Source organism: Oncorhynchus mykiss, chromosome 17 (genome assembly GCF_057628025.1).
Source record: "Oncorhynchus mykiss isolate SJ-2025 chromosome 17, ASM5762802v1, whole genome shotgun sequence".
Lineage (NCBI taxonomy): Eukaryota > Metazoa > Chordata > Actinopteri > Salmoniformes > Salmonidae > Oncorhynchus > Oncorhynchus mykiss.
Window position 1 is genome coordinate 65671775 of NC_143038.1, and position 25534 is coordinate 65697308.

Sequence of the window (25534 nt, forward strand, 5' to 3'; positions counted from 1 at the left end):
AATCGCACACTATTCCATATTGTGAGACAGCGCTCAGTTCCAAGCTACATTTCCACGTAATGTTGGAGTCAACAGAAACACAGATTTAAGCATAAATATTCCCTTACCTTCGATGGTCTTCGTTCAGAATGTTCTGGAAGGCTTCATACTTACCCAATACATCGTTTGGTTTCAAGTCTTGCGTCTTTGTATTAGCTACTGCTAATAACATCAGCTGAAATGCACCCAAAACGTCCTCTGGTCCGGATAAGTTGCGCATCAAAACTTCAAAATTACACATTATATGTCGACTAAACAGGTCAAACTAAGTGCAGAAGCAAGCTTTATGATGTTTTAGACGTGCAAAACAAACTTCAATTCAATCGCCCATCGTCTGCCCTTCTCTTCAGTGCTGGAAACAAAGGAATGACTGTGACCAATTCGCGCCCATACGCACAGCCTATTCTCTCGTGGCACGCACTAATTTCACTCCCATAGGGTCAATTCTCGCGCGATTTGAACGGTTTGAAGCTCTAATGAAAGAGGACATCTAGCGGAAGAGATAGAAAGTGTCCCCAGAATCATAGCTGGTTGGGAGGGGTGGGGGCATGACGTCAAAGTTGCTCCAACTTTCATGGCCACAGAAACTAGTTTGGAAGAATGCCTGCCCTGTGAGTTCTGCTATACTTACAGACATAATTCCAACGGTTTTAGAATCTTTAGAGTGTTTTCTATCCAATAATAATTTTTATTTGCATATATTAACAATTTTTGAAAGATTTTTTTTCCAGTTTACTAGGGGTACCCAATCTCTCCAAAGGGGGCGTATATCTGCCATATCCTCAACAGGTTTTAACAAATCAAAAACTGATAAATTGGGCGTGCAAAATTATTCAGCCCCTTTACTTTCAGTGCAGCAAACTCTCTCCAGAAGTTCATTGAGGATCTCTGAATGATCCAATGTTGACCTAAATGACTAATGATGATAAATACAATCCACCTGTGTGTAATCAAGTCTCCGTATAAATGCACCTGCACTGTGATAGTCTCAGAGGTCCGTTAAAAGCGCAGAGAGCATCATGAAGAACAAGGAACACACCAGGCAGGTCCGAGATACTGTTGTGAAGAAGTTTAAAGCCGGATTTGGATACAAAACGATTTCCCAAGCTTTAAACATCCCAAGGAGCACTGTGCAAGCGACAATATTGAAATGGAAGGAGTATCAGACCACTGCAAATCTACCAAGACCTGGCCGTCCCTCTAAACTTTCAGCTCATACAAGGAGAAGACTGATCAGAGATGCAGCCAAGAGGCCCATGATCACTCTGGATGAACTGCAGAGATCTACAGCTGAGGTGGGAGACTCTGTCCATAGGACAACAATCAGTCGTATATTGCAAAAATCTGGCCTTTATGGAAGAGTGGCAAGAAGTAAGCCATTTCTTAAAGATATCCATAAAAAGTGTTGTTTAAAGTTTGCCACAAGCCACCTGGGAGACACACCAAACATGTGGAAGAAGGTGCTCTGGTCAGATGAAACCAAAATTGAACTTTTTGGCAACAATGCAAAACGTTATGTTTGGCGTAAAAGCAACACAGCTGAACACACCATCCCCACTGTCAAACATGGTGGTGGCAGCATCATGGTTTGGGCCTGCTTTTCTTCAGCAGGGACAGGGAAGATGGTTAAAATTGATGGGAAGATGGATGGAGCCAAATACAGGACCATTCTGGAAGAAAACCTGATGGAGTCTGCAAAAGACCTGAGACTGGGACGGAGATTTGTCTTCCAATAAGACAATGATCCAAAACATAAAGCAAAATCTACAATGGAATGGTTCAAAAATAAACATATCCAGGTGTTAGAATGGCCAAGTCAAAGTCCAGACCTGAATCCAATCGAGAATCTGTGGAAAGAACTGAAAACTGCTGTTCACAAATGCTCTCCATCCAACCTCACTGAGCTCGAGCTGTTTTGCAAGGAGGAATGGGAAAAAATGTCAGTCTCTCGATGTGCAAAACTGATAGAGACATACCCCAAGCGACTTACAGATGTAATCGCAGCAAAAGGTGGCGCTACAAAGAATTAACTTAAGGGGGCTGAATAATTTTGCACGCCCAATTTTTCAGTTTTTGATTTGTTAAAAAAGTTTGAAATATCCAATAAATGTCGTTCCACTTCATGATTGTGTCCCACTTGTTGTTGATTCTTCACAAAAAAATACAGTTTTATATCTTTATGTTTGAAGCCTGAAATGTGGCAAAGAGTCGCAAAGTTCAAGGGGGCCGAATACTTTCGCAAGGCACTGTATATCTATATTAAACACGCTTCTCAGAAATCCCTGCTCTCCTGCTCCTGACTCCTACACCTCTCACCGAGACGCACCTTATCACAGTGGATAACTTCTACACAAGCCCTACCCTGTTTGCAGACCTAAGGAAGCTGGATGTGTGGGCTTGTGGCACCATTCGTACCAACAGGGTGGGCTTTCCGAAGACGAAGGTGAACGACATGCCTAAGCGGGCTGAGCGGGGGAGCATGCGATGGATCCGTGATGATGGCCTGCTTTTTGTAAAGTGGATGGATACCAGAGAGGTGGTGATGTGCTCCACTATCCACAAGTGCTTCAGTGGGGATCATGTTGTCAGGCATGTGAAGGACGGTGCCGGGGCATGGACCACCAAAAATGTCCCCATTCCAACTGCAGTAAAGGACTACAACAAGAGCATGGGAGGTGTGGACCTGTCGGACGCGCTAATAGGCTACTACAATGTTCTCCACAAGACAATGAAATGGTACAAGACCTTCTTCTATCATTTCGTCGACATTGCTGTGGTGAATGCATTCATCCTACTCTTGAGGTGCTGTCCTGTTGCACCCTCTACAACCACTGTGATCTCCACCCGGCACAGCCAGAAGAGGACTGGCCACTCCTCATAGCCTGGTTCCTCTAGGTTTCTTCCTAGGTTTTTGCCTTTCTAGGGAGTTTTTCCTAGCCACCGTGCTTCTACACCTGCATTGCTTGCTGTTTGGGGTTTTAGGCTGGGGCTATATAAATAGATTTGATAGAGGACTGAGGGTCCTCCAAATATTGAAAGTGTGTAAATAGTTACCCATGTTACTTTGTAAATGTATATATATATATATATATATATTTTTTTTATAATATATTTTTTTAATATTTTTAAAAATAAATACATTTTTCTAAATTTTTGTGGGGGGGTGTGTTAGAATACCATTCTGTATATAGTTATTTGTTTCAAAAGTTATTAGTTAGTATATTAGTATATAGTTATTTGTTTCACCAATTTGGCCACTTGGGTACATTTGGGCTACTTGTGTGGGACACCTGGGTGACTTCATGATAAATGTTATGTAGCACACTCATTTTGGAAGTTATCATTCTGAAACTTTGCACAAGTACTGTTGCCCTCTTATATTTTCCCCATCATCTTATCTGAATGTTTGTTTTATCTTGTTCATTTTAAAGATGATGATACAAAAATAAATAAAAAAAACATATGTTTTTTTTCATTGTTTTATCTAAACTAGATCTATTGATTCATTTACAATTCACTGTTTCACAATTCAAGTGGATCAGAAATGTACATACACTAAGTTGACTGTGCCTTTAAACCGTTTGGAAAATTCCAGAAAATGATGTCATGGCTTTAGAAGCTTTTGATAGGCTAATTGACATCCTTTGAGTCAATTGGAGGTGTACCTGTGGATGTATGAAAAAAAATGTAAACCTCCAGAAGTCTGGTTCATCATTGGGAGCAATTTCAAAGTGCCTAAAGGCACCATGTCCATCTGTACAAACAATAGTTTGCAAGTATAAACACCATGGGACCACGCAGCCGTCATACAGGAAGGAGATGCGAACTGTCTCCTGGAGATTAATGTACTTTGGTGGGAAAAGTGCAAATCAATCCCAGAACAACAGCAAAGGACCTTGAGAAGATGGAGAAGCTGGAGGAAACAGGTACAAAAGTATATATATCCTCAGTAAAACGAGTCCTATATCGACATAACCTGAAAGGCCTCTCATCAAGGAATGGCCAGCAGCATAACACCCTGCATACCACTGCTGGCTTACATCTGAAGCTAAGCAGGGTTGGTCCTGGTCAGTTCCTGGATGGGAGTCCAGATGCTGCTGGAAGTGGTGTTGGAGGGCCAGTAGGAGGCACTCTTTCCTCTGGTCTAAAAAAATATCTCAATGCCCCAGGGCAGTGATTGGGGACACTGCCCTGTGTAGGGTGCTGTCTTTCGGATGGGATGTTAAACGGGTTTCCTGACTCTCTGAGGTCATTAAAGATCCCATGGCACTTATTGTAGGGGTGTTAACCCTGGTGTCCTGGCATAATTCCCAATCTGACCCTAAAACCATCCTGTTCACCCAATAATCCCCAGTTTACAATTGGCTCATTCATCCCCCTCCTCTCCCCTGTAACTATACCCCAGGTTGTTGTTGCAAATGAGAATGTGTTCTCAGTCAACTTACCTGGTAAAGTAATGGAAAAATAAAAAAGGATCCACTGCTCCAAAACCGCCATAAAAAAGCCGGACTATGGTTTGCAACTGCACATGGGGACAAAGATTGTACTTTATGGAGAAATGTCCTCTGGTCTGATGAAACAAAAATAGAACTGTTTGGCCATAATGACCATTGTTTAAAGACACCCAATTAGTGTATGTAAACTATGTTTGTAGGAAAAAGGGGGAGGCTTGCAAGCCAAATAACACCCAACTAAAATTCACCCAACTTGTTGTGGGAAGCTTGTGGAAGGCTACCCATCGCGATTGACCCAAGTTAAACAATTTAAAGGCAATGCTACCAAATACTAACTGGGTGTATGTAAACTTCTGATCCACTGGGAATGTGATGAAATAAATACAAACTGAAATAAATCATTCTCTCTACTATTATTCTGACATTTCACATTCTTAAAATAAAGTGGTGATCCTAATTTACCTAAAACAGGGAATTTTTACCAGGATTAAATGTCAGGAATTGTGAAAAACTGAGTGGAAATGTATTTTCCTCAGGTGTATGCACCTGCAGCATCCCTGAAAATTCTGAATAAATGTTTTTAATAAAACAAATATATACAGTTGAAGTCGGAAGTTACTACTTCTCGTGGCTATGCTGGCCGCACACAGGAAGCGAATGCAATCCGGAATTATGGTGGAGCCCAAGTTTGCCCGAGCATATGATGGCTTTGGTGAGCCTACACGGCTGATGAAGATTTGTTTAAGTCACAACCAGAGAGGAAGAGGGCGAAGCGAGAGCTTTTATCTGTCCAAAATAAGCCCAATGCGTTTCTATGGGCTTATTTTGTAGCCTGCCTTCCTGGCTTTACGACAAAGACTCCAATTGTTAGGGTGGAGACCCGAGCACCTTGTCATTATATACAGGACTGTTACAATGGAGATTTAGAGAAAATGGACACATGCCACTTCCTATGTCCCCTGTTTTGTTTGGCTAGGGGTTAAGTTTAGGGGTTAAGGTCAGTGGCGATTTTAGCATGTAAATCTTGGTGGTGCAAACCCCCCATTTTTTGGTTTAATGCATACCAGCAAAACCACTACACAACACAACACTAGACAAAACATTAATTGCACTATAACGGTGACAAACGTTACCCACAAACTGTTAGGGTCTACGTAAAGCTGTCCCAATAGCTTTCTTTTCAGCACCATGGAGTGAATCCTTTCCACCTCTACACCTGGCTATCAGCGAAGCAGTCTGGCAGTCTGGCAGCGAAACAGTTAATTCAGCCTCATATACTGCCTTTTTAAAAATATAGCTGATGTGGCTGACTTGCTTAAACAATTGTGGTTTCTACTGACAATTGAGATATACAAACAATGGCATAAGGGGACGACGACGAGTGCATGAGAGGCAATCACTAATTTCGCTTAAGACATTGATGAGCGAGCTAGGACGGACATTGTCAATATAGCTATTTGTTCAGCACTTTTGAAATATACAGCGACAGAATTCAGAACATGGGCTGTTCTTACAGTATTCTCCCTATACACCAAGTTAGAACCATAGGATAAATAAAGGGGGCATATAAGCAGCCAATGAAAGCTCTTACAATATTCAATAATTACATTTCTCTAAAACTATAGGCTACATGTGCACCACCAAGTCAGAACAGTAGGCTAAGTTATGAAGGCACATGGGCTACTAACGGCTTACTACACAACATACACTTAGGTATACTGTAGATAAGAAATAAATACTATCTCCCTGTTATATTACAGAATTTATGCAGCAGCATAAAATACATTTTTGGACTCACCTTGTTGTACTGTGCTCACTTGAACAGTAAGGTGGCGCAGCAGTTCTTCTGAGAACATTTTATCATCAAACTTTGTCATCAAAGTCTGGCATTCTCTGGATTTATGATGCTTTCACGACAACTGGGAACAAGGAAAAAAACAAGCTCGATTCATGACGTCAGTGATCTTCAGGTCTAGAAAGAGGCCAGAATTCCCAACTTGGAATTCCAAGTTGGATGACCGTTCAAAACGTATTTTCCCAGTCTGAGCTAGTTTTATCCCGAGTTGCCAGTTGTCTTGAACTCACTGAAGTCATGCGGGATTGATATCATGGCCAATGTATTCATCCTTTTCTGGCCCATGGTGGGTTGCGAGTGAATGTTTCTCCTTTTAAGCTTGGAAAAGAGACCCTTAAACCCAGACTTGGACCACACACCCACTCCACTGACCAGCAGGCTAGTGATTGCTTTGCAAAACTTGCAGTTAGCCACTGATTCCTTCCAAACCACTCATTGTTGAATTTGCGATATCCAACTTGTTGTGTAATGTTTATGTCCAATGGCCGAAGAGCACCGATACATTTGATCTATAATTTCTCTTCATATGACAAGGATTGAAAAGGATTTGCCAGTAGATTGTCGACTTGATTCATGATGATGACTGCTTGCTAGCTAAGATTTTGAAAGTATGATGTTGACATGATCTGTCCAATCAAAGCTGCAGTTGATATAATGTGATTTGACTTTTATCTGTGGCCAATAACCTTGAGGCTTCTTGGATGGGCACTTCTAATGTAAATCTATGGCTGCACCCAGGGGCTTGAATTTTCGAGCTCTACCTGTCATTTTTGTGGTGACGTAGTGTCCCCATGAGTGACAGAACACTGAGCCAATCACGGAACAACCAGAGAATATTACTAACCCCTAAGCTCCGTATTATCTGCTGGCTGCCCCACAACCATAGAAAGCACAGCTAGACTGAAACACCTACATTTTGGAGCTGCCTTACAAAAGAAAGCAAAAAAGAGACCATGTTTGTATGCAGCTTAATTAAGTAAAATATGTTTTTTACATTGTTTGAAAACAGATATGTGACACATATTAATGCCAAAATATCATACAAAACAGGAAAAAAAATAGAGGCAAAACCTGCCCTGATTGACGGGTCACCATTGGTTAAGGTTAGGAGTTAGTTTAAAGGGTTAAGGTTAGGGTTAGGGGAAGGGTTAGTTAAAATGCTAAAGTTGTCTGTGATGAGATTCAAACAAGCAACTTTGGCTTGCTAGACGTTCGCGTTATACGCCCAACCCGACCAGCCACCCTCATTTAGTTTTAGCCTCAAGTAAACCTCTGTCTTATGTAACCATACCAAACATAATATATCATAGTAATTTGAGTGTCCCGGATTTACATTTACTATGTTACGTCTAGTCTATGAGACCAGGCTGGATTTTGAAGTAGCATGGTTTTCTAAGATAAAAGCAAAAATAAAATATTACGGAAGTGAAACTTTTGAAATGAATTGTGGGACAGTGTTAAAAATGGTGAATTAACTTGATTACTGAAATGATGACGATTGAAAACCATGCCTTAAAATACATGTTGAAACTGACCTTTTTGTTGTCTGCCTCTGCCTTTACTGTGCCTACTTATCCCAGACGTATCACCTGTCACGTTCCACATTGTGACATGTATACCATTCACAGAAGCAAGTGTATTTTTGAGCATCCTTCCTCTAAAGCTACAGGAAATGTGTACAACATGACCACATCTGAACATGTTTCTGCAGCCAAAATAAAAAAGTCCTGTACCATCTCTCAGATTTGAAGATGGAAACACCTTGCCTCGTATTACCAAATGTTTATGTAAGATAAGGCTTCATCTGAGAGGAACAGAAATGGTTTAGCTGTGGTAGCATTGTCAGATTTACAACAAGTCTATTTATGGTATATTGAAACTCTTTTATACACAGTCTCCTCCTTCTAGCAGTGTAGGAGAAGTGAGATACCACAACAACACTTATCACCAACCTATAGCAGGCATGTGGGGGCTGTGACATTTCAATAAACCTTTTCAATGACCAAGTGAACATCCTCAATTCTAAAGGAACAAGAAACGTGCTGGCAAATCTCCAGAGGTATAGAACAGAGCACACTTAGTGTTAAGTACAGTAAATGCCCATATTGAACTTCCATTGGAAGAACGACAGGATGCCTGGAGGAGACGTTGTCTACACAGTGCTGGCGGTGCTGATCGCTGTTGCCTGCTGTCTGGGAAATGTCCTGGTGATCTGGGCAGTGTGGTCGAGCAGCAACCTCCGGCAGCCCACCTTCTGTTTTTTGGTCTCTCAGGCTGCAGCTGACTTCCTTGTAGGTTCTGTGGCTGTGCCGCTGGCTGTGCTGGTGGATGGACGGGTGTGCACCTCGTTCAATGTATGTCTCTTCATAAGCTGTGTGGTCATCATGTTGACAATGACTTCGGTCATGTCTCTGCTAGCCATCTCTGTGGACAGATTCCTACGCGTCTTCATCCCTCTCAGGTGAGTGTGCATGCATATACAGTACATACACACAGCTTTAAAAAATGGTTGTCATGTCAGATGAACAGATTGTCTGCTTCAACAGGTACAAGAGGACAGTAACAGAGAGGAGATCTTGGGTGGTGGTGGCAATATGTTGGTTTGTTGCCTTCATGTTGAGCTTCCCACCCATGTTTGGGTGGTACAACCATGACACCTTGTCTCACTCAGGGAACTCAACTACCATCATCTGCCGTTTCCTGGCTGTGATTCCCATGTCATACCTGGTTTACTTTGCATTCCTCCTCTGCACCCTGACTCCGTTGCTTGTCATGGCTGTCCTATACTGCTACATCTTCTGTAGCATCCAGAGGAACTTGAGAGAGAAGGTGGGGAGCTGTGCCCAGTCCCACACCTACTTCAGGAAGGAGAGGAGCCTGGCCCGATCCCTGACTCTGGTCCTGGTGCTCTTCGCCTTTTGCTGGCTCCCTCTGGACATCATGAACTGTGTTGCCTACTTTGGTAACCCATCAGACATACCCCAACAGGCCTTCTACGTGGGCATCCTCCTCTCCCATGGCAATTCAGCTGTCAACCCGATCGTTTATGCCTTCAGGATCCGCAAGATCCAGGAAGCGTTCCTGAGGATATGGAGGAAGGTCTTTGTGTGTCGAGGTGACAGGCAGGGCTCCTAGAGCAACCACACCACTGAAAAAAATATTAACAGCAACCCTGACAGTGCGACCAGAAATACTGATGCAGATGCTATCAGTGTTGTGAAAATCGGCACAGTTGAACGTGCAGAATGTTAATGGTGTAGGAAGACAACAAAAATGATTGTCGTTTAGCTTTTTTTATCTTTGGCAAAGTGCATCAAGACCTAAGAACCTGAATAAAAAGGGAAAACTACTGCCAGGGTGTTACATTTCACATTTGTTGGATAAAACTGAGGGTTAATAAATACACAGAGAAGGTTGCAAAGATGTCAAGTAAGAGGGCTCTTTTTCGGTTTCATTTTACTCATCAATTTCCTATTTAAAGACTCTCGTTTCTTGAATGTACTGAATTTTGAATGTTTTTTTTCTGTATGATCAAATTGGCAAGAAATGGAAATGACATGATTTATATGGAAGTTTCCAATTAATATGTAGATGTCTAATCTGAAAATGTAAATGTGAATGTGGATTGGGCATATGAAACAAGGAAATAAAAATTGCAATCTCATTCAATGATTTGTCTGCTTCAGCAATAAATGATAAGAGTGTCTGCCAAATTAGTCAAAAATATAATAAAATCATCTGTAAACCCCATGGGACTAAATGGGACTAAAGCAGTTTTTCTTCGTTGGACTGAAGCAGGATTCTTCATTGTGACTAAAGCAGGAATTTTCGTTCCTTAAAAAGAGAAGAAGCAAAAAAAATAGATGTTAAATTGAAGGGATCGTTGTGTCAAAACATAGGCCCCTCATTAAGCTATGACGCGAAAACAATAGAATCTTCCACAGAAGTTGTGTGGATGATAATGCAGTAGAGATCGTGCTGCTTCTAGTCTTCTAAAATCCTATTGGTATTACGTTTTCAATTCCATTGTTTTATTGCTGGCTCCCTCAGAACAAAAATACAATATTATATATGTTAACTCAATGTTTTTCACATTTTACCATTGGAACACATTAATCCAGTCTACGACCCTCTTCTCTGTATCGATGTGCATTACAGCAGTCATAATGGGATAGCTAGCATTGTGTACTGTAGCTACAGATCTGTACTAAGTAATAATGGGTTATTGGAGGCATCCTACAAAGTTTGGTGAGTATGTGGAGAACATTAAACTCAGTTGGTTGCCGGTAATGGGGTCTCTTTACCACAGCCACATAATCCCCTGAGGAACCTGACCTGGCGAACCTCTGCATGGTAAAATCAAATCAAATGTATTTGTCACATACACATGGTTAGCAGATGTTAATGCGAGTGTAGCGAAATGCTTGTGCTTCTAGTTCCGACAATGCAGTAATAACCAACAAGTAATCTAGCTAACAATTCCAAAACTACTACCTTATAGACACAAGTGTAAAGGGATAAAGAATATGTACATAAAAATGTATGAATGAGTGATGGTACAGAACGGCATAGGCAAGATGCAGTAGATGGTATCGAGTACAGTATATACATATGAGATGAGTAATATAGGGTATGTAAACAAAGTGGTATAGTTTAAAGTGGCTAGTGATGCATGTATTACAGAAAGATGCAGTAGATGATATAGAGTACAGTATATACATATACATATGAGATGAGTAATGTAGGGTATGTAAACATTATATTAAGTAGCATTGTTTAAAGTGGCTAGCGATATATTTTACATCAATTCCCATCAATTCCCATTGTTAAAGTGGCTGGAGTTGAGTCAGTGTTAGTGGTGGCTGTTTAATAGTCTGATGGCCTTGAGATAGAAGCTGTTTTTCAGTTTCTCGGTCCCTGCTTTGATGCACCTGTACTGACCTCGCCTTGTGGATGCTAGCTGTTGTAACTTTAATGTGTTACAAAGTTAACCAGGTAGGCAAGTTGAGAACAAGTTCTAATTTACAATTGCGACCTGGCCAAGATAAAGCAAAGCAGTTCGACACATACAACGACACAGAGTTACACATGGAGTAAAACAAACATACAGTCAATAATACAGTATAAACAAGTCTATATACGATGTGAGCAAATGAGGTGAGATAAGGGAGGTAAAGGCAAAAAGGCCATGGTGGCAAAGTAGATACAATATTGCAAGTAAAACACTGGAATGGTAGATTTGCAATGGGAGAATGTGCAAAGTAGAAATAAAAATAATGGGGGTACAAAGGAGCAAAATAAATAAATAAATAAAATACAGTAGGGAAAGAGGTAGTTGTTTGGGCTAAATTATAGGTGGGCCATGTACAGGTGCAGTAATATGTGAGCTGCTCTGACAGTTGGTGCTTAAAGCTAGTGAGGGAGATAAGTGTTTCCAGTTTCAGAGATTTTTGTAGTTTGTTCCAGTCATTGGCAGCAGAGAACTGGAAGGAGAGGCGGCCAAAGAAAGAATTGTTTTTGGGGGTGACTAGAGAGATATACCTGCTGGAGCGTGTGCTACAGGTGGGAGATGCAATGGTGACCAGCGAGCTGAGATAAGGGGGGACTTTACCTAGCAGGGTCTTGTAGATGACATGGAGCCAGTGGGTTTGGCGACGAGTATGAAGCGAGGGCCAGCCAACGAGAGCGTACAGGTCGCAATGGTGGGTAGTATATGGGGCTTTGGTGACAAAACGGATTGCACTGTGATAGACTGCATCCAATTTGTTGAGTAGGGTATTGGAGGCTATTTTGTAAATTACATCGCCAAAGTCGAGGATTGGTAGGATGGTCAGTTTTACAAGGGTATGTTTGGCAGCATGAGTGAAGGATGCTTTGTTGCGAAATAGGAAGCCAATTCTAGATTTAACTTTGGATTGGAGATGTTTGATATGGGTCTGGAAGGAGAGTTTACAGTCTAACCAGACACCTAAGTATTTGTAGTTGTCCACGTATTCTAAGTCGGAGCCGTCCAGAGTAGTAATGTTGGACAGGCGGGTAGGTACAGGTAGCGATCGGTTGAAGAGCATGCATTTTGTTTTACTTGTATTTAAGAGCAATTGGAGGCCACGGAAGGAGAGTTGTATGGCATTGAAGCTTGCATGGAGGGTTGTTAACACAGTATCCAAAGAAGGGCCAGAAGTATACAGAATGGTGTCGTCTGCATAGAGGTGGATCTGAGACTCACCAGCAGCAAGAGCGACCTCATTGATGTATACAGAGAAGAGAGTCGGTCCAAGAATTGAACCCTGTGGCACCCCCATAGAGACTGCCAGAGGTCCGGACAGCAGACCCTCCGATTTGACACACTGAACTCTATCAGAGAAGTAGTTGCTGAACCAGGCGAGGCAATCATTTGAGAAACCAAGGCTGTCGAGTCTGCCGATGAGGATGTGGTGATTGACAGAGTCGAAAGCCTTGGCCAGATCAATGAATACGGCTGCACAGTAATGTTTCTTATCGATGGCGGTTAAGATATCATTTAGGACCTTGAGCGTGGCTGAGGTGCACCCATGACCAGCTCTGAAACCAGATTGCATAGCAGAGATGGTATGGTGAGATTCGAAATGGTCGGTAATCTGTTTGTTGACTTGGCTTTCGAAGACCTTAGAAAGGCATGGTAGGATAGATATAGGTCTGTAGCAGTTTGGGTCAAGAGTGTCACCCCCTTTGAAGAGGGGGATGACCGCAGCTGATTTCCAATCTTTGGGAATCTCAGACGACACGAAAGAGAGGTTGAACAGGCTAGTAATAGGGGTGGCAACAATTTTGGCAGATAATTTTAGAAAGAAAGGGTCCAGATTGTCTAGCCCGGCTGATTTGTAGGGGTCCAGATTTTGAAGCTCATTCAGAACATCAGCTGAGCAGATTTGGGAGAAGGAGAAATGGGGAAGGCTTGGGCGAGTTGTTGTGGGGGGTGCAGTGCTGTTGACCGGGGTAGGAGTAGCCAGGTGGAAAGCATGGCCAGCCATAGAAAAATGCTTATTGAAATTCTCAATTATGGTGGATTTATCAGTGGTGACAGTGTTTCCTATCTTCAGTGCAGTGGGCAGCTGGGAGGAGGGGTTCTTATTCTCCATCTCCATATGAGATGAATAATGTAGGGTAAGTAACATTATATAAGCTAGCATTGTTTAAAGTGGCTAGTGATATATTTACATCATTTCCCATCAATTCCCATTATTAAAGTGGCTGGAGTTGAGTCAGTGTCAGTGTGTTGGCAGCAGCCACTCAATGTTAGTGGTGGCTGTTTAACAGTCTGATGGCCTTGAGATAGAAGCTGTTTTTCAGTCTCTCGGTCCCAGCTTTGATGCACCTGTACTGACCTCGCCTTCTGGATGATAGTGGGGTGAACAGGCAGTGGCTCGGGTGGTTGATGTCCTTGATGATCTTTATGGCCTTCCTGTGACATCGGGTGGTGTAGGTGTCCTGGAGGGCAGGTAGTTTGCCCCCGGTGATGCGTTGTGCAGACCTCACTACCCTCTGGAGAGCCTTACGGTTGAGGGCGGAGCAGTTGCCGTACCAGGCGGTGATACAGCCCGCCAGGATGCTCTCGATTGTGCATCTGTAGAAGTTTGTGAGTGCTTTTGGTGACAAACCTAATTTCTTCAGCCACCTGAGGTTGAAGAGGCGCTGCTGCGCCTTCTTCACAATGCTGTCTGTGTGAGTGGACCAATTCAGTTTGTCTGTGATGTGTATGCCGAGGAACTTAAAACTTGCTACCCTCTCCACTACTGTTCCATCGATGTGGATAGGGGGGTGTTCCCTCTGCTGTTTCCTGAAGTCCACAATCATCTCCTTAGTTTTGTTGACGTTGAGTGTGAGGTTATTTTCCTGACACCACACTCCGAGGGCCCTCACCTCCTCCCTGTAGGCCGTCTCGTCGTTGTTGGTAATCAAGCCTACCACTGTTGTGTCGTCCGCAAACTTGATGATTGAGTTGGAGGCGTGCGTGGCCACGCAGTCGTGGGTGAACAGGGAGTACAGGAGAGGGCTCAGAACGCACCCTTGTGGGGCCCCAGTGTTGAGGATCAGCGGGGAGGAGATGTTGTTGCCTACCCTCACCACCTGAGGGCGGCCCGTCAGGAAGTCCAGTACCCAGTTGCACAGGGCCTGAACAGCATTCTCACATAGGTATTCCTCTTGTCCAGATGGGTTAGAACAGTGTCCAGTGTGGTTGAGATTGCGTCGTCTGTGGACCTATTTGGGCGATAAGCAAATTGGAGTGGGTCTAGGGTGTCAGGTAGGGTGGAGGTGATATGGTCCTTGACTAGTCTCTCAAAGCACTTCATGATGACGGAAGTGAGTGCTACGGGGCGGTAGTCGTTTAGCTCAATTACCTTAGCTTTCTTGGGAACAGGGACAATACTGACCCTCTTGAAGCATGTGGGAACAGCAGACTGGGATAAGGATTGATTGATAAGACCCTGCCACATACCTCTTCAAATCAAATCAAATTTTATTTGTCACATACACATGGTTAGCAGATGTTAATGCGAGTGTAGCGAAATGCTTGTGCTTCTAGTTCCGACAATGCAGTAATAACCAACAAGTAATCTAACTAACAATACCAAAACTACTGTCTTATACACAGTGTAAGGGGATAAAGAATATGTACATAAGGATATATGAATGAGTGATGGTACAGAGCAGCATAGGCAGGATACAGTAGATGGTATCGAGTACAGTATATACATGAGGTGAGTATGTAAACAAAGTGGCATAGTTAAAGTGGCTAGTGATACATGTATTACATAAGGATGCAGTCGATGATATAGAGTACAGTATATACGTATGCATATGAGATGAATAATGCAGGGTAAGTAACATTATATAAGGTAGCATTGTTTAAAGTGGCTAGTGATATATTTACATAATTTCCCATCAATTCCCATCACTCTTCTGTGTGAGCCATTGATTTGTGACTCTACTTTGTCTCTATACTGACGCTTAGCTTGTTTGATTGCCTTGCGGAGGGAATAGCTACACTGTTTGTATTCGGTCATGTTTCCGCTCACCTTGCCCTGGTTAAAAGCAGTGGTTCGCCCTTTCAGTTTCACGCGAATGCTGCCATCAATCCACGGTTTCTGGTTTGGGAATGTTTTAATCGTTGCTATGGGAACGACATCGTCAATGCACTTTCTAATGAACTCGCTCACCGAATCAGCGTAATCGTCAATGTTGTTGTTGGAAGCAATGCGGAACATATCCCAGTCCACGTGATCGAAGCAGTCTTAAAGCTTGGAATCAGATTGGTCGGACCAGCGTTGAACAGACCTGAGCGCGGGAGCTTCTTGTTTTAGTTTCTGTCTGTAGGCAGGGAGCAACAAAATGGAGTCGTAGTCAGCTTTTCCGAAAGGAGGGCGGGGGAGGGCCTTATATGCGTCGCGGAAGTTAGAATAGCAACGATCCAATGTTTTACCAGCCCTGGTTGCGCAATCGATATGCTGATACAATTTAGGAAATCTTAGCCTTGTTAAAATCCCCAGCTACAATGAATGCAGCCTCAGGATATGTGGTTTCCAGTTTGCAAAGAGTCAAATAAAGTTCATTCAGGGCCATCGATGTGTCTGCTTGGGGGGGAATATATACGGCTGTGATTATAATCTAAGAGAATTCCCTTGGTAGATAATGCGGTCGACATTTGATTGTGAGGAATTCTAAGTCAGGTGAACAGAAGGACTTGAGTCCCTGTATGTTGTTGTGATCACACCACGTCTCGTTAATCATAAGGCATACCCATACCCCGCCCATCTTCTTACCAGAAAGATGGTTGTTTCTGTCGGCGCGATGCATGAGGAAACCAGTTGGCTGCACCGATTCCGTTAGCATCTCTCGAGTGAGCCATGTTTCTGTGAAGCTGTACTAACTCATTACTGCTATTCACAGTGTTGGCAACAATCTCAGAGGTGTATTCACTGGCCAGTGGGTTTCTGTTGCAAAACGTACCCAGAGGTGAAAACTAGCGACAGTGATAAGTGAATTTATATGTTTAAAGTAATGACTAAAGGATTCCACCCTAAAATCATAGAATTGTATGAAATGTGTTAGTAGTCATAATTTCATAATACGTATGACTAGACCATTGTGATGCTGTGTAGTGGTGTGAGAGTTGAGAGAACAAAGGACAACAGGAAAGAGGTTCCTTCCAAGGTCCCTCTTATCTGGGGAGGAAAAGTGTGTGTGTGTGTGTGTGTATGTGTCTGTGTGTGCGTAGAGGGGGTTATAAAGGCTGTTAAAATTTTGGTTGACTTTAGAACACTCTCTGAATAAAGCTTACAAACCTTTTTCAGAAGCTGAGTCTTTGCCTAATTATTATTATACCCAGGGTCTTACAAACCTTGGGGATTGGTCAAAGCTTAAATAATTGTTTAGTTATCATCATTGGGATTGAAAATTCTCATGACAGACAGATAGGGCTCAACCAGCACCTGTCCTTTTCCCCTCCTATTAAAATATGAACTCGCAGCTAAGTAGATGTTTTTAATTGTATGATTTACTTTGGTAATATTCCATAGAATTGGATAGTTAGCATTTTTCACATTTCATGTCAAAATCATGTTAAAGTAACTTTTAGACACTTTAGGATGATCTGGATATAAATCCACAACATATTAATTTCGGGGTTATTGACTTGCAGTGGTTTTTGGACACAAATGCTAAAAACGTAGTGTTTTAAGACAGTGGACAGCTAGACAATACCAAAGCATGGATTGCTGTCTTACCTTGTCCATAGATTGCTTACAGGGTAAGGAAACCAATTTAGGTGAACTATTCCTTTAAATAGTCTTCTTTCCTGCATCATTGTCCTACTTCTCATCATGTTCACCTTCAGTTTCATTCTCAACATGCAAAATGCTACCATAATGCCAATGTGGTTAACAAGAAATTTGTGAAGTGGTTGAAAAACAAGTTTTAATGACTCCAACCTAAGTGTATGTAAACTTCCAATTCAACTGTATATGTATAGAAATAAAGGACACAAAGATGACATTTGTTTTAATAAAAATTACAGAAAAGTATTACATTTTAGATTTGTTTATTTTTACAGGATTTCATTAGAATATTTCAAAATAGATTATTTTAGGATGCACGACAATTTAAAATGTGGTTCATTTAAATATTTGTCAATGTGCATATCGTTTAATCCTTTTGCATTTGTTGAAAAGGAAACGGAAGATAAGCATGAAGTTTCAGGGGGTTGTAACTTTTTCAGTGAGCAAATGTACATACTCGACAGTCTGGTCCAAGAAACAATGCTGTAAAATCCTCAGGATTATAGTTCAGTGGATTACAGTAGAATATTACACTTTCATCAGAATGGCTGACAGGATGTCTGGAGGAGAGGTGGCCTACACAGTGCTGGAGGTGCTGATCGCTGTTGCCTGCTGTCTGGGCAATGTGCTAGTGATCTGGGCAGTGTGGTTGAGCAGCTGTCTACGGCAGCCCACATTCTGCTTTTTGGTTTCTCTGGCTGTGGCAGACTTCCTTGTAGGTGCTGTGGCTGTACCAGCGGCTATACTGGTAGATGGAAGAGTGCAGATCTCATTCAATGTCTGTCTCTTCATAAGCTGTGTGGAAATTTTGTTGACATTGGCCTCTGTACTGTTTCTACTAGCCATCTCCGTGGACCGATATCTACGAGTCTTCATCCCTCTCAGGTGAGCTGTCTTCTGACCTAAATACTGTAAATAGTCTGTAATTATTGGGACATCGAAGCATTTTTTCTTATTTTGTTTGAAATCAAACAATGACGTCAACGTGCAGACTGTCAGCATTCATTTGAGGGTATTTTCATGAACCGTCTAGAAATTAAATCCCTTTTGTACATAGTCCCCATTTTAGGGAACTAAAAGTATTGGGACACATTCACTTATTTGTGTAATAAAGTAGTACAAATTTGTTGGATGCATTTGCTGTTTGTTTTGGTTGTGTTTCAGATTATTTTGTGCCCAATAGAAATGAATGGTAGATAATGTTTTGTGTCATTTTCAAGTTACTTTTATTGTAAATAAGAATAGAATATGTTTCTAAGTACTTCTACATTAATGTGGACACTACCATGATTACAATAATCCTGAATAAATCGTGAATAATGTTGAGTGAGAAAGTTAGACGCACAAATATCATACACTCAGGGTATTCTAACCTCTCACACAGTTGCAATTTTAGCATGTAAATCTTGGTGGGGAATTTTTTTAATAAAAGTGGGATGCATGCCCACAATGCCACTACACAACACAACACTAAACAACAAATGAAATGCACGTTAACAATGACAAACGGTGCCCACAAACTGTTAAGGCCTGCATAAAGCTGTCCCAACAGCAGAGTCCCAATATCTTATCACTGCTTCACCTGGCTATCAGCGGATTCTTGTCTGGCTGTGAAACAGTTAATTCGGCCTCATTTTACTGTCTTTAAAAAAAAACATAGCTGATATGGTTGACAAATGTGGTTTCTAATGACTATTGAGATGTACAAACTATGGCATAAGGGGACAACAAGAGGATAAGCGGCAATTCATAATTTCAATTAATGCTCTGTAACACTCTCGCTCATCATTATTCACAATTCATTCAGGATGATCTGTGATCATGGCTGCATTCACATTAACATAGAACTGTTTAGAAACATATTCTATTCTTAATTACAATGAAAGTGACTCCAAAAAGACACAATACATTGTAAGGGAATTTTAATGTTTGTGCCTTTCTGATAATTAAGTTCTGTGTTCTATTCATGTACTGTTCTGTGTTCATGCAAGTGACTGATAATTTTTTTTTATTTCACCTTGATTTAACCAGGTAGGCTAGTTGAGTACAAGTTCTCATTTCCAACTGCGACCTGGCCAAGATAAAGCGTAGCAATTCGATGCATACAACAACACAGAGTTGGAATAAACAAAACATAGTCAATAACACAGTAGAACAAAAGAAAGCAAAAAGTCTATATACAGTGAGTGCAAATGAGGTAAGATAACAGAGTTAAGGCAATAAATAGGCCATGGTGGCGAAGTAATTACAATATAGCAATTAAAACACTGGAATGGTAGATGTGCAGAAGATTAATGTGCAAGTAGAGATACTGGGGTGCAAAGGAGCAAGATAAATAAATAAATACAGTATGGGGATGAGGTAGTTGGATGGGCTATTTACAGATGGGCTCTGTATAGGTGCAGTGATATGTGAGCTGCTCTGACAGCTGGTGCTTAAAGCTAGTGAGGGAGATATGTGTCTCCAGCTTCAGTGATTTTTGCAGTTCGTTCCAGTCATTGGCAGCAGAGAACTGGAAGGAAAGGCAGCCAAAGGAGGAATTGGCTTTGGGGGTGACTAGTGAGATATACCTGCTGGAGCGTGTGCTACAGGTGGGTGCTGCTATGGTGACCAGTGAGCTGAGATAAGGTGGGGCTTTACCTAGCAGACACTTGTAGATAACCTGTAGCCAGTGGGTTTGGCGACGAGAATGAAGCGAGGGCCAACCAAAGAGAGAGTACAGGTCGCAATGTTGGGTAGTGTATGGGGCTTTGGTGACAAAACGGATGGCACTGTGATAGACTGCATCCAGTTGGTTGAGTAGAGTGTTGGAGGCTATTTTATAGACGACATCATCGAAGTTGAGGTTCGGTAGGATGGTCAGTTTTACGAGGGTATGTTTGGCAGCATGAGTGAAGGATGCTTTGTTGTGATATAGGAAGCCAATTCTAGATTTAATTTTGGAATGGAGATGCTTAATGTGAGTCTGGAAGGAGAGTTTACAGTCTAACCAGACACCTAGGTATTTGTATTTGTCCACGTATTCTAAGTCAGAGCCGTCCAGAGTAGTGATGCTGGACGGGCGAGCAGGTGTGGGCAGTGATCGGTTGAATAGCATGCATTTATTTCGTTTTGCTTGCATTGAAGAGCAGTTGGAGGCCACGGAATGGGAGTTGTATCTCATTGAAGCTCGTCTGGAGGTTAGTTAACACAGTGTCCAAAGAGGGGCGAGAAGTATACAGAATGGTGTCGTCTGCATAGAGGTGTATCAGAGAATCACCAGCAGCAAGAGCGACCTCATTGATGTATACAGAGAAGAGAGTCGGCCTGAGGATTGAACCCTGTGGCACCCCCATAGAGACTGCCAGAGGTCCGGACAACAGGCCCTCCGATATGACACACTGAACTCTATCAGAGAAGTAGTTGGTGAACCAGGCGAGGCAATCATTTGAGAAACCAAGGCTGTCGAGTCTGCCAATAGAATGTGGTGATTGACAGAGTCGAAAGCCTTGGCTGCACAGTAATGTCTCTTATCGATGGTGGTTATGATGTTGTTTAGGACCTTGAGTGTGGCTGAGGTGCACCCATTACCAGCTCTGAAACCAGATTGCATAGCGGAGAAGGTACGGTGGGATTCGAAATGGTCGGTAATCTGCTTGTTAACTTGGCTTTCGAAGTACTTTAGAAAGACAGGGTAGGATAGATATAGGTCTGTAGCAGTTTGGGTCGAGAGTGTCTCCCCCTTTGAAGAGGGGGATGACTGACCGCGACAGCTTTCCAATCTTTTGGAATCTCAGACGATACGAAAGAGAGGTTGAACAGGCTAGTAATAGGGGTTGCAACAATTTTGGCAGATCATTTTAGAAAGAGAGGGTCCAGATTGTCTAGCCCGGCTGATTTGTAGGGGTACAGATTTTGCAGCTCTTTCAGAACATCAGCTATCTGGACTTGTATAAAGGAGAATTGGTGGGGGCTTTGGCGGGTTGCTGTGGAGGGTGCTGGGCAGTTGACCGGGGTAGGGGTAGCCTGGTGGAAAGCATGGCCAGCCATAGAGAAATGCTTATTGAAATTCTCAACTATAGTGGATTTATAGTGGATTTATTCTTCATGGACTTTACAGTGTCCCAGAACTTTTTTGAGTTAGTACTACAGGATGCAAATTTCTGTTTGAAAAAGCTAGCCTTAGCTTTCCTAACTGCCTGTGTATATTTGTTCCTAACTTCCCTGAAAAGTTGCATACCACAGGGGCTGTTTGATGATAATGCAAAACGCCACAGGATGTTTTTGTGCTGGTCAAGGGCAGACAGGTCTGGAGTGAACCAAGGACTATATCTATTCCTAGTTCTACATTTTTTGAATGGGGCAAGCTTATTTAAGATGGTGAGGAAAGCACTTTTAAAGAATTTGCCAGGCATCATCTACTGACGGGATGAGGTCAATGTCATTCCAGGATATCCCGGCCAGGTCGATTAGAGATTAGAAAGGCCTGCTCGCAGAAGTGTTTTAGGGAGCGTTTGACAGTGATGAGGGGTGGTCGTTTGGTCGCAGACCCATTACGGACGCAGGCAATGAGGCAGTGATCACTGAGATCTTGATAGAAAACAGTAGAGGTGTATTTGGAGGGCGAGTTAGTTAGGTTGACATCTATGAGGGTGCCCGTGTTTACAGATTTGGAGTTGTACCTGGTAGGTTCATTGATATTTGTGTGAGATTGAAGGCATCAAGCTTGGATTGTAGGATGGCCGGGGTGTTAAGCATGTCCCAGTTTAGGTCACCTAGTATCATGAGCTCAGAAGATATATGGGGGTAATCAATTCACATATGTGATTGTTGGGAAATTATGATTAAATGACTGAACAAATCATTTTAAATGGAATTGTAACTAAGTAAACTTATACTCTGTTTTATTATATCTGATTAACAATATGAGTTCATAAGAAGGGATTGTGTGACACAGACAAGGAGTAATTAAAGTTAATGAACACCATTCCAACTAGGAAGAAATGGTTGTTAGCCTATGGTTGACCCTACAGAAACTTAGCTCTGGGGTTTTTAGATAAGACAGTGAGTGCATTCCTAAGTTTTCTATTAATTAGAACTGTCAGTTCAGTGGTGATCGATAATGTTGAGGGGTCAAAAGTTATCTGGGAGTGTGTTAGTAAGTTAGAATGAACTTTTCACCTCACTTTGTCCCGGTCGAGAGGAGGGGATTCTGTTAAAGCAATGAAATGACGTCATGATCTGTATATAAACTGCTGTTAGTGATTAAGTGGGCGCGCTCAGAGAATAAATTCTATTACCTATTATTGAAAGACTGGTCTGCGTCTATTTTATGCAAACAAGAAATCTTAGAAATTCTCATAAAATAGATTATATATAATAGAAAGCACATTGGCATAATTAAATTACAGTAACAGTTATCGAGGGCACAGCTGGGGGCAGAGGGAGGTCTATAGCAAGCGGCAACAGTGAGAGACTTGTTTCTGGAAAGGTGAATTTTTAGAAGTAGAAGCTCGAATTGTTTGGGTACAGACTTAGATAGTAATACAGAACTATGCAGGCTATCTTTACAGTAGATTGCAACACCGCCCCCTTTGCCAGTTCTATCTTTGCGAAAAATGTTATAGTTAGCGATGGAGATTTCAGGATTTTTGGTGGTTTTCCTAAGCCAGGACTCAGACACAGCTAAGACATTCGGGTTAGCAGAGTGTGCTAAAAGCAGTGAGTAAGACAAATTTAGGGAGTAGGCTTGTAATTTCATGAATCCTTATCTGCAATTTGGCAGTTCACCCAATATCTCAGTTTCAAGGTCTCAGCTTCGAGAGAAGAAGCCTCGTGAGGTATTGGTCTGTCACATTTTAGGAAACCAGTATTGGTCGGTCACATGAATGAACCAAACGGTAATGATTAATTAATTATGCTAAATCATGCAAATATAACTTGTCTGTGTATAGCCGTATATAAGACAACTGCTGGGACTGCGCAAGGAGAGCTATGGTGCATTGAGTTGGTAAAGGATGATTAATTTAAGATTGACTTTGAGTGTCCCTGTGTAAGAAATTCCACGACAACAGCATTTACCATTAATTTCTATTGGGCACAAAATAATCTGAAATACAACCAAAACAAACAGCAAATGCATCCAACAAATGTGTAAAGTCACAAGCTTGATGCAGTCACTTCGTTCTATGAATATGGATGAAAATACTTTCAAATTAAAGCTGATAATCTGCACTTTAACCGCATAGTCATTGCCTGATTTTAAATCCCAACTTTTGGAGTATAGAGCCGAAATAAGAAAATAATATTTACTGTCCCAATAATTACGGAGTGCTCTACATTTATCACCTAGCACATTCTCTCAAAGGATCTCCCCTTTGTAATCATGATTATGAAATAGGTGGGTGCGTGCGTACAAAGGAAAGCATCAAGGTTGTCATGTCAGATGATCAGATTCTCTGCTTCAACAGGTACAAGAGGACAGTGACAGAGAGGAGATCTTGGGTGGTGGTGGCAATATGTTGGTTTGTTGCCTTCATGTTGAGCTTCCCACCCATGTTTGGGTGGTACAACCATGACACCTTGTCTCACTCAGGGAACTCAACCACCATCATTTGCCGTTTCCTGGCTGTGATTCCCATGTCATACATTGTATACTTCAATTTCTTCCTCTGTACCCTCACTCCGTTGCTTATCATGGCTGTCCTATACTGCTACATCTTCTGTACAATCCGGAAGAACTTGAAGGGGAGGACAGGGAGCGGTGCCCAGTCCCACACCTACTTCAAGAAGGAGAGGAGCCTAGCCCGATCCCTGACTCTGGTCCTGGTGCTCTTCGCCTTTTGCTGGCTCCCTTTGCACTTCATGAACTGTGTTGCCTACTTTGGTAACCCATCAAACATACCTCAACAGGCCTTCTACGTGGGCATCCTCCTCTCCCATGGCAATTCAGCTGTCAACCCGATCGTGTATGCCTTCAAGATCCCCAAGATCCAGGAAGCGTACCTGAGGATATGGAGGACGTTTGTGTGCCGAGGTGACAACCAGACCACTGAGAATAACACCAGCAGTAACCCTAGGGTAGCCAGAAATGACTGATGGAGGGGAGTTCATCATTGTGAGTGAGGGACAGTTAGTGACATGTATAGAGTGTGGTAAGAAGTTATAGTTCCAGGGTTTTATTCTCAAATTATTTGATAAGAGTCATTGTAGGGATGCAAAGCAATTTAGAATATGGTCTATATCTCATATTTGTCTTCATGTATTGTATTATCAGTATAATATAAGCATGTGTAGATCAGGTAGAGCTAATGTCAAAGTATTTTACTTTAGCATTGCTCAACTGCGTTGGCATATCACAGCAAATCGAAACTGATGATGAAAATGGAAAGAGTAGTGGGTGTTTAATTTCATTGATGCATTTCCTTTGTATGAATGCCATTTCCTCAATCCAAAAGTTTGTCGTTTCTATAATTGTTACCTTCTGTATGTATACAGTGCTTTCCCAGATTTGGAAATAAGATGTACTATCTCAATGAAGGAGTACTTATCTAATTAACTGTTTTTATGTTCTTTTCAACACAACCATACACAACGTTCTAACACAACTTTTCCCCATTTTTTAATTTATTTTGTGGTGGTAATGTCTTTATACCATCAGGTGACACAGAAAGTATACAAATAGGTCTCCATCAAATTCTTTCTTTATCAAAATATACATTTTCTGAGATGAGGAAATCCTCTCTGAAGTTAAGTTTTTATTTCAAAATGGTTTGTAAAATACATACATTACATATGTTGTAATATACAATTGTTGCAGCTAATGATTACATTGTTTCTATTGATTAATGTATATTAACTGGCAGTACATCTCTACAGTTCCCCTGGTCTTGTCTAAGTACACTAGATGGCAGTACGCAGTGGGATATGTATTACATTATTGCAATATGGCATATAGCTATAGATGAACGCATTGTGTTCCTACCAGAGTGATACAATGGCTGGATATACTCTATCAGACCTCCACTGACCTTCGTAACCATTGTGTTTTTTTCCATTAGAGCTACGTACTTTCGGTTTGGTTCACATACTGTAAACTAGGTCATGTTTTAGTGTTCAAGTCATTGTTATACTAGTAGCATCGCAGCGGTAGATGTAGTTTCGTCCACGGTTGTGGTATGTCTATGCAAAACATTATAATCCACATGACATTATTGACAAGAGAATGATTATTTATGTACAAGCTAAAGAGTAGAAGCCCTAAAAAAAGGAGTAATCTGAGGTCTTGAATTCCTTTAAAATTCAGAATAAAAGATAGAGGCCAGTTTCATAGCTTTATTTAACCTTTATTCGTTCATAGATCCTTGAATAATGTTGACTTGTAACAGTACTAC

General features: G+C 41.8%; 2 protein-coding genes across 2 annotated transcripts; both read left to right on the top strand.

Moving 5' to 3' along the window:
• Nucleotides 1-8133: 8133 nt before the first annotated feature.
• Nucleotides 8134-10017, top strand: LOC110493273 (adenosine receptor A3-like). The gene is made up of 2 exons (XM_021567528.3): nucleotides 8134-8809; nucleotides 8895-10017. Exons 1-2 carry the CDS (start codon nucleotides 8445-8447, stop codon nucleotides 9481-9483), a joined length of 954 nt encoding a protein of 317 aa, XP_021423203.3. The 5' UTR covers nucleotides 8134-8444; the 3' UTR covers nucleotides 9484-10017.
• Nucleotides 10018-17566: 7549 nt separating this feature from the next.
• On the top strand, nucleotides 17567-24695 carry LOC110494711 (adenosine receptor A1). Its single transcript, XM_021570006.3, has 2 exons — nucleotides 17567-18047; nucleotides 23612-24695. The coding sequence occupies exons 1-2, from the start codon at nucleotides 17572-17574 to the stop codon at nucleotides 24237-24239; spliced, it is 1104 nt and encodes a 367-aa protein (XP_021425681.3). The 5' UTR covers nucleotides 17567-17571; the 3' UTR covers nucleotides 24240-24695.
• Nucleotides 24696-25534: the final 839 nt, after the last annotated feature.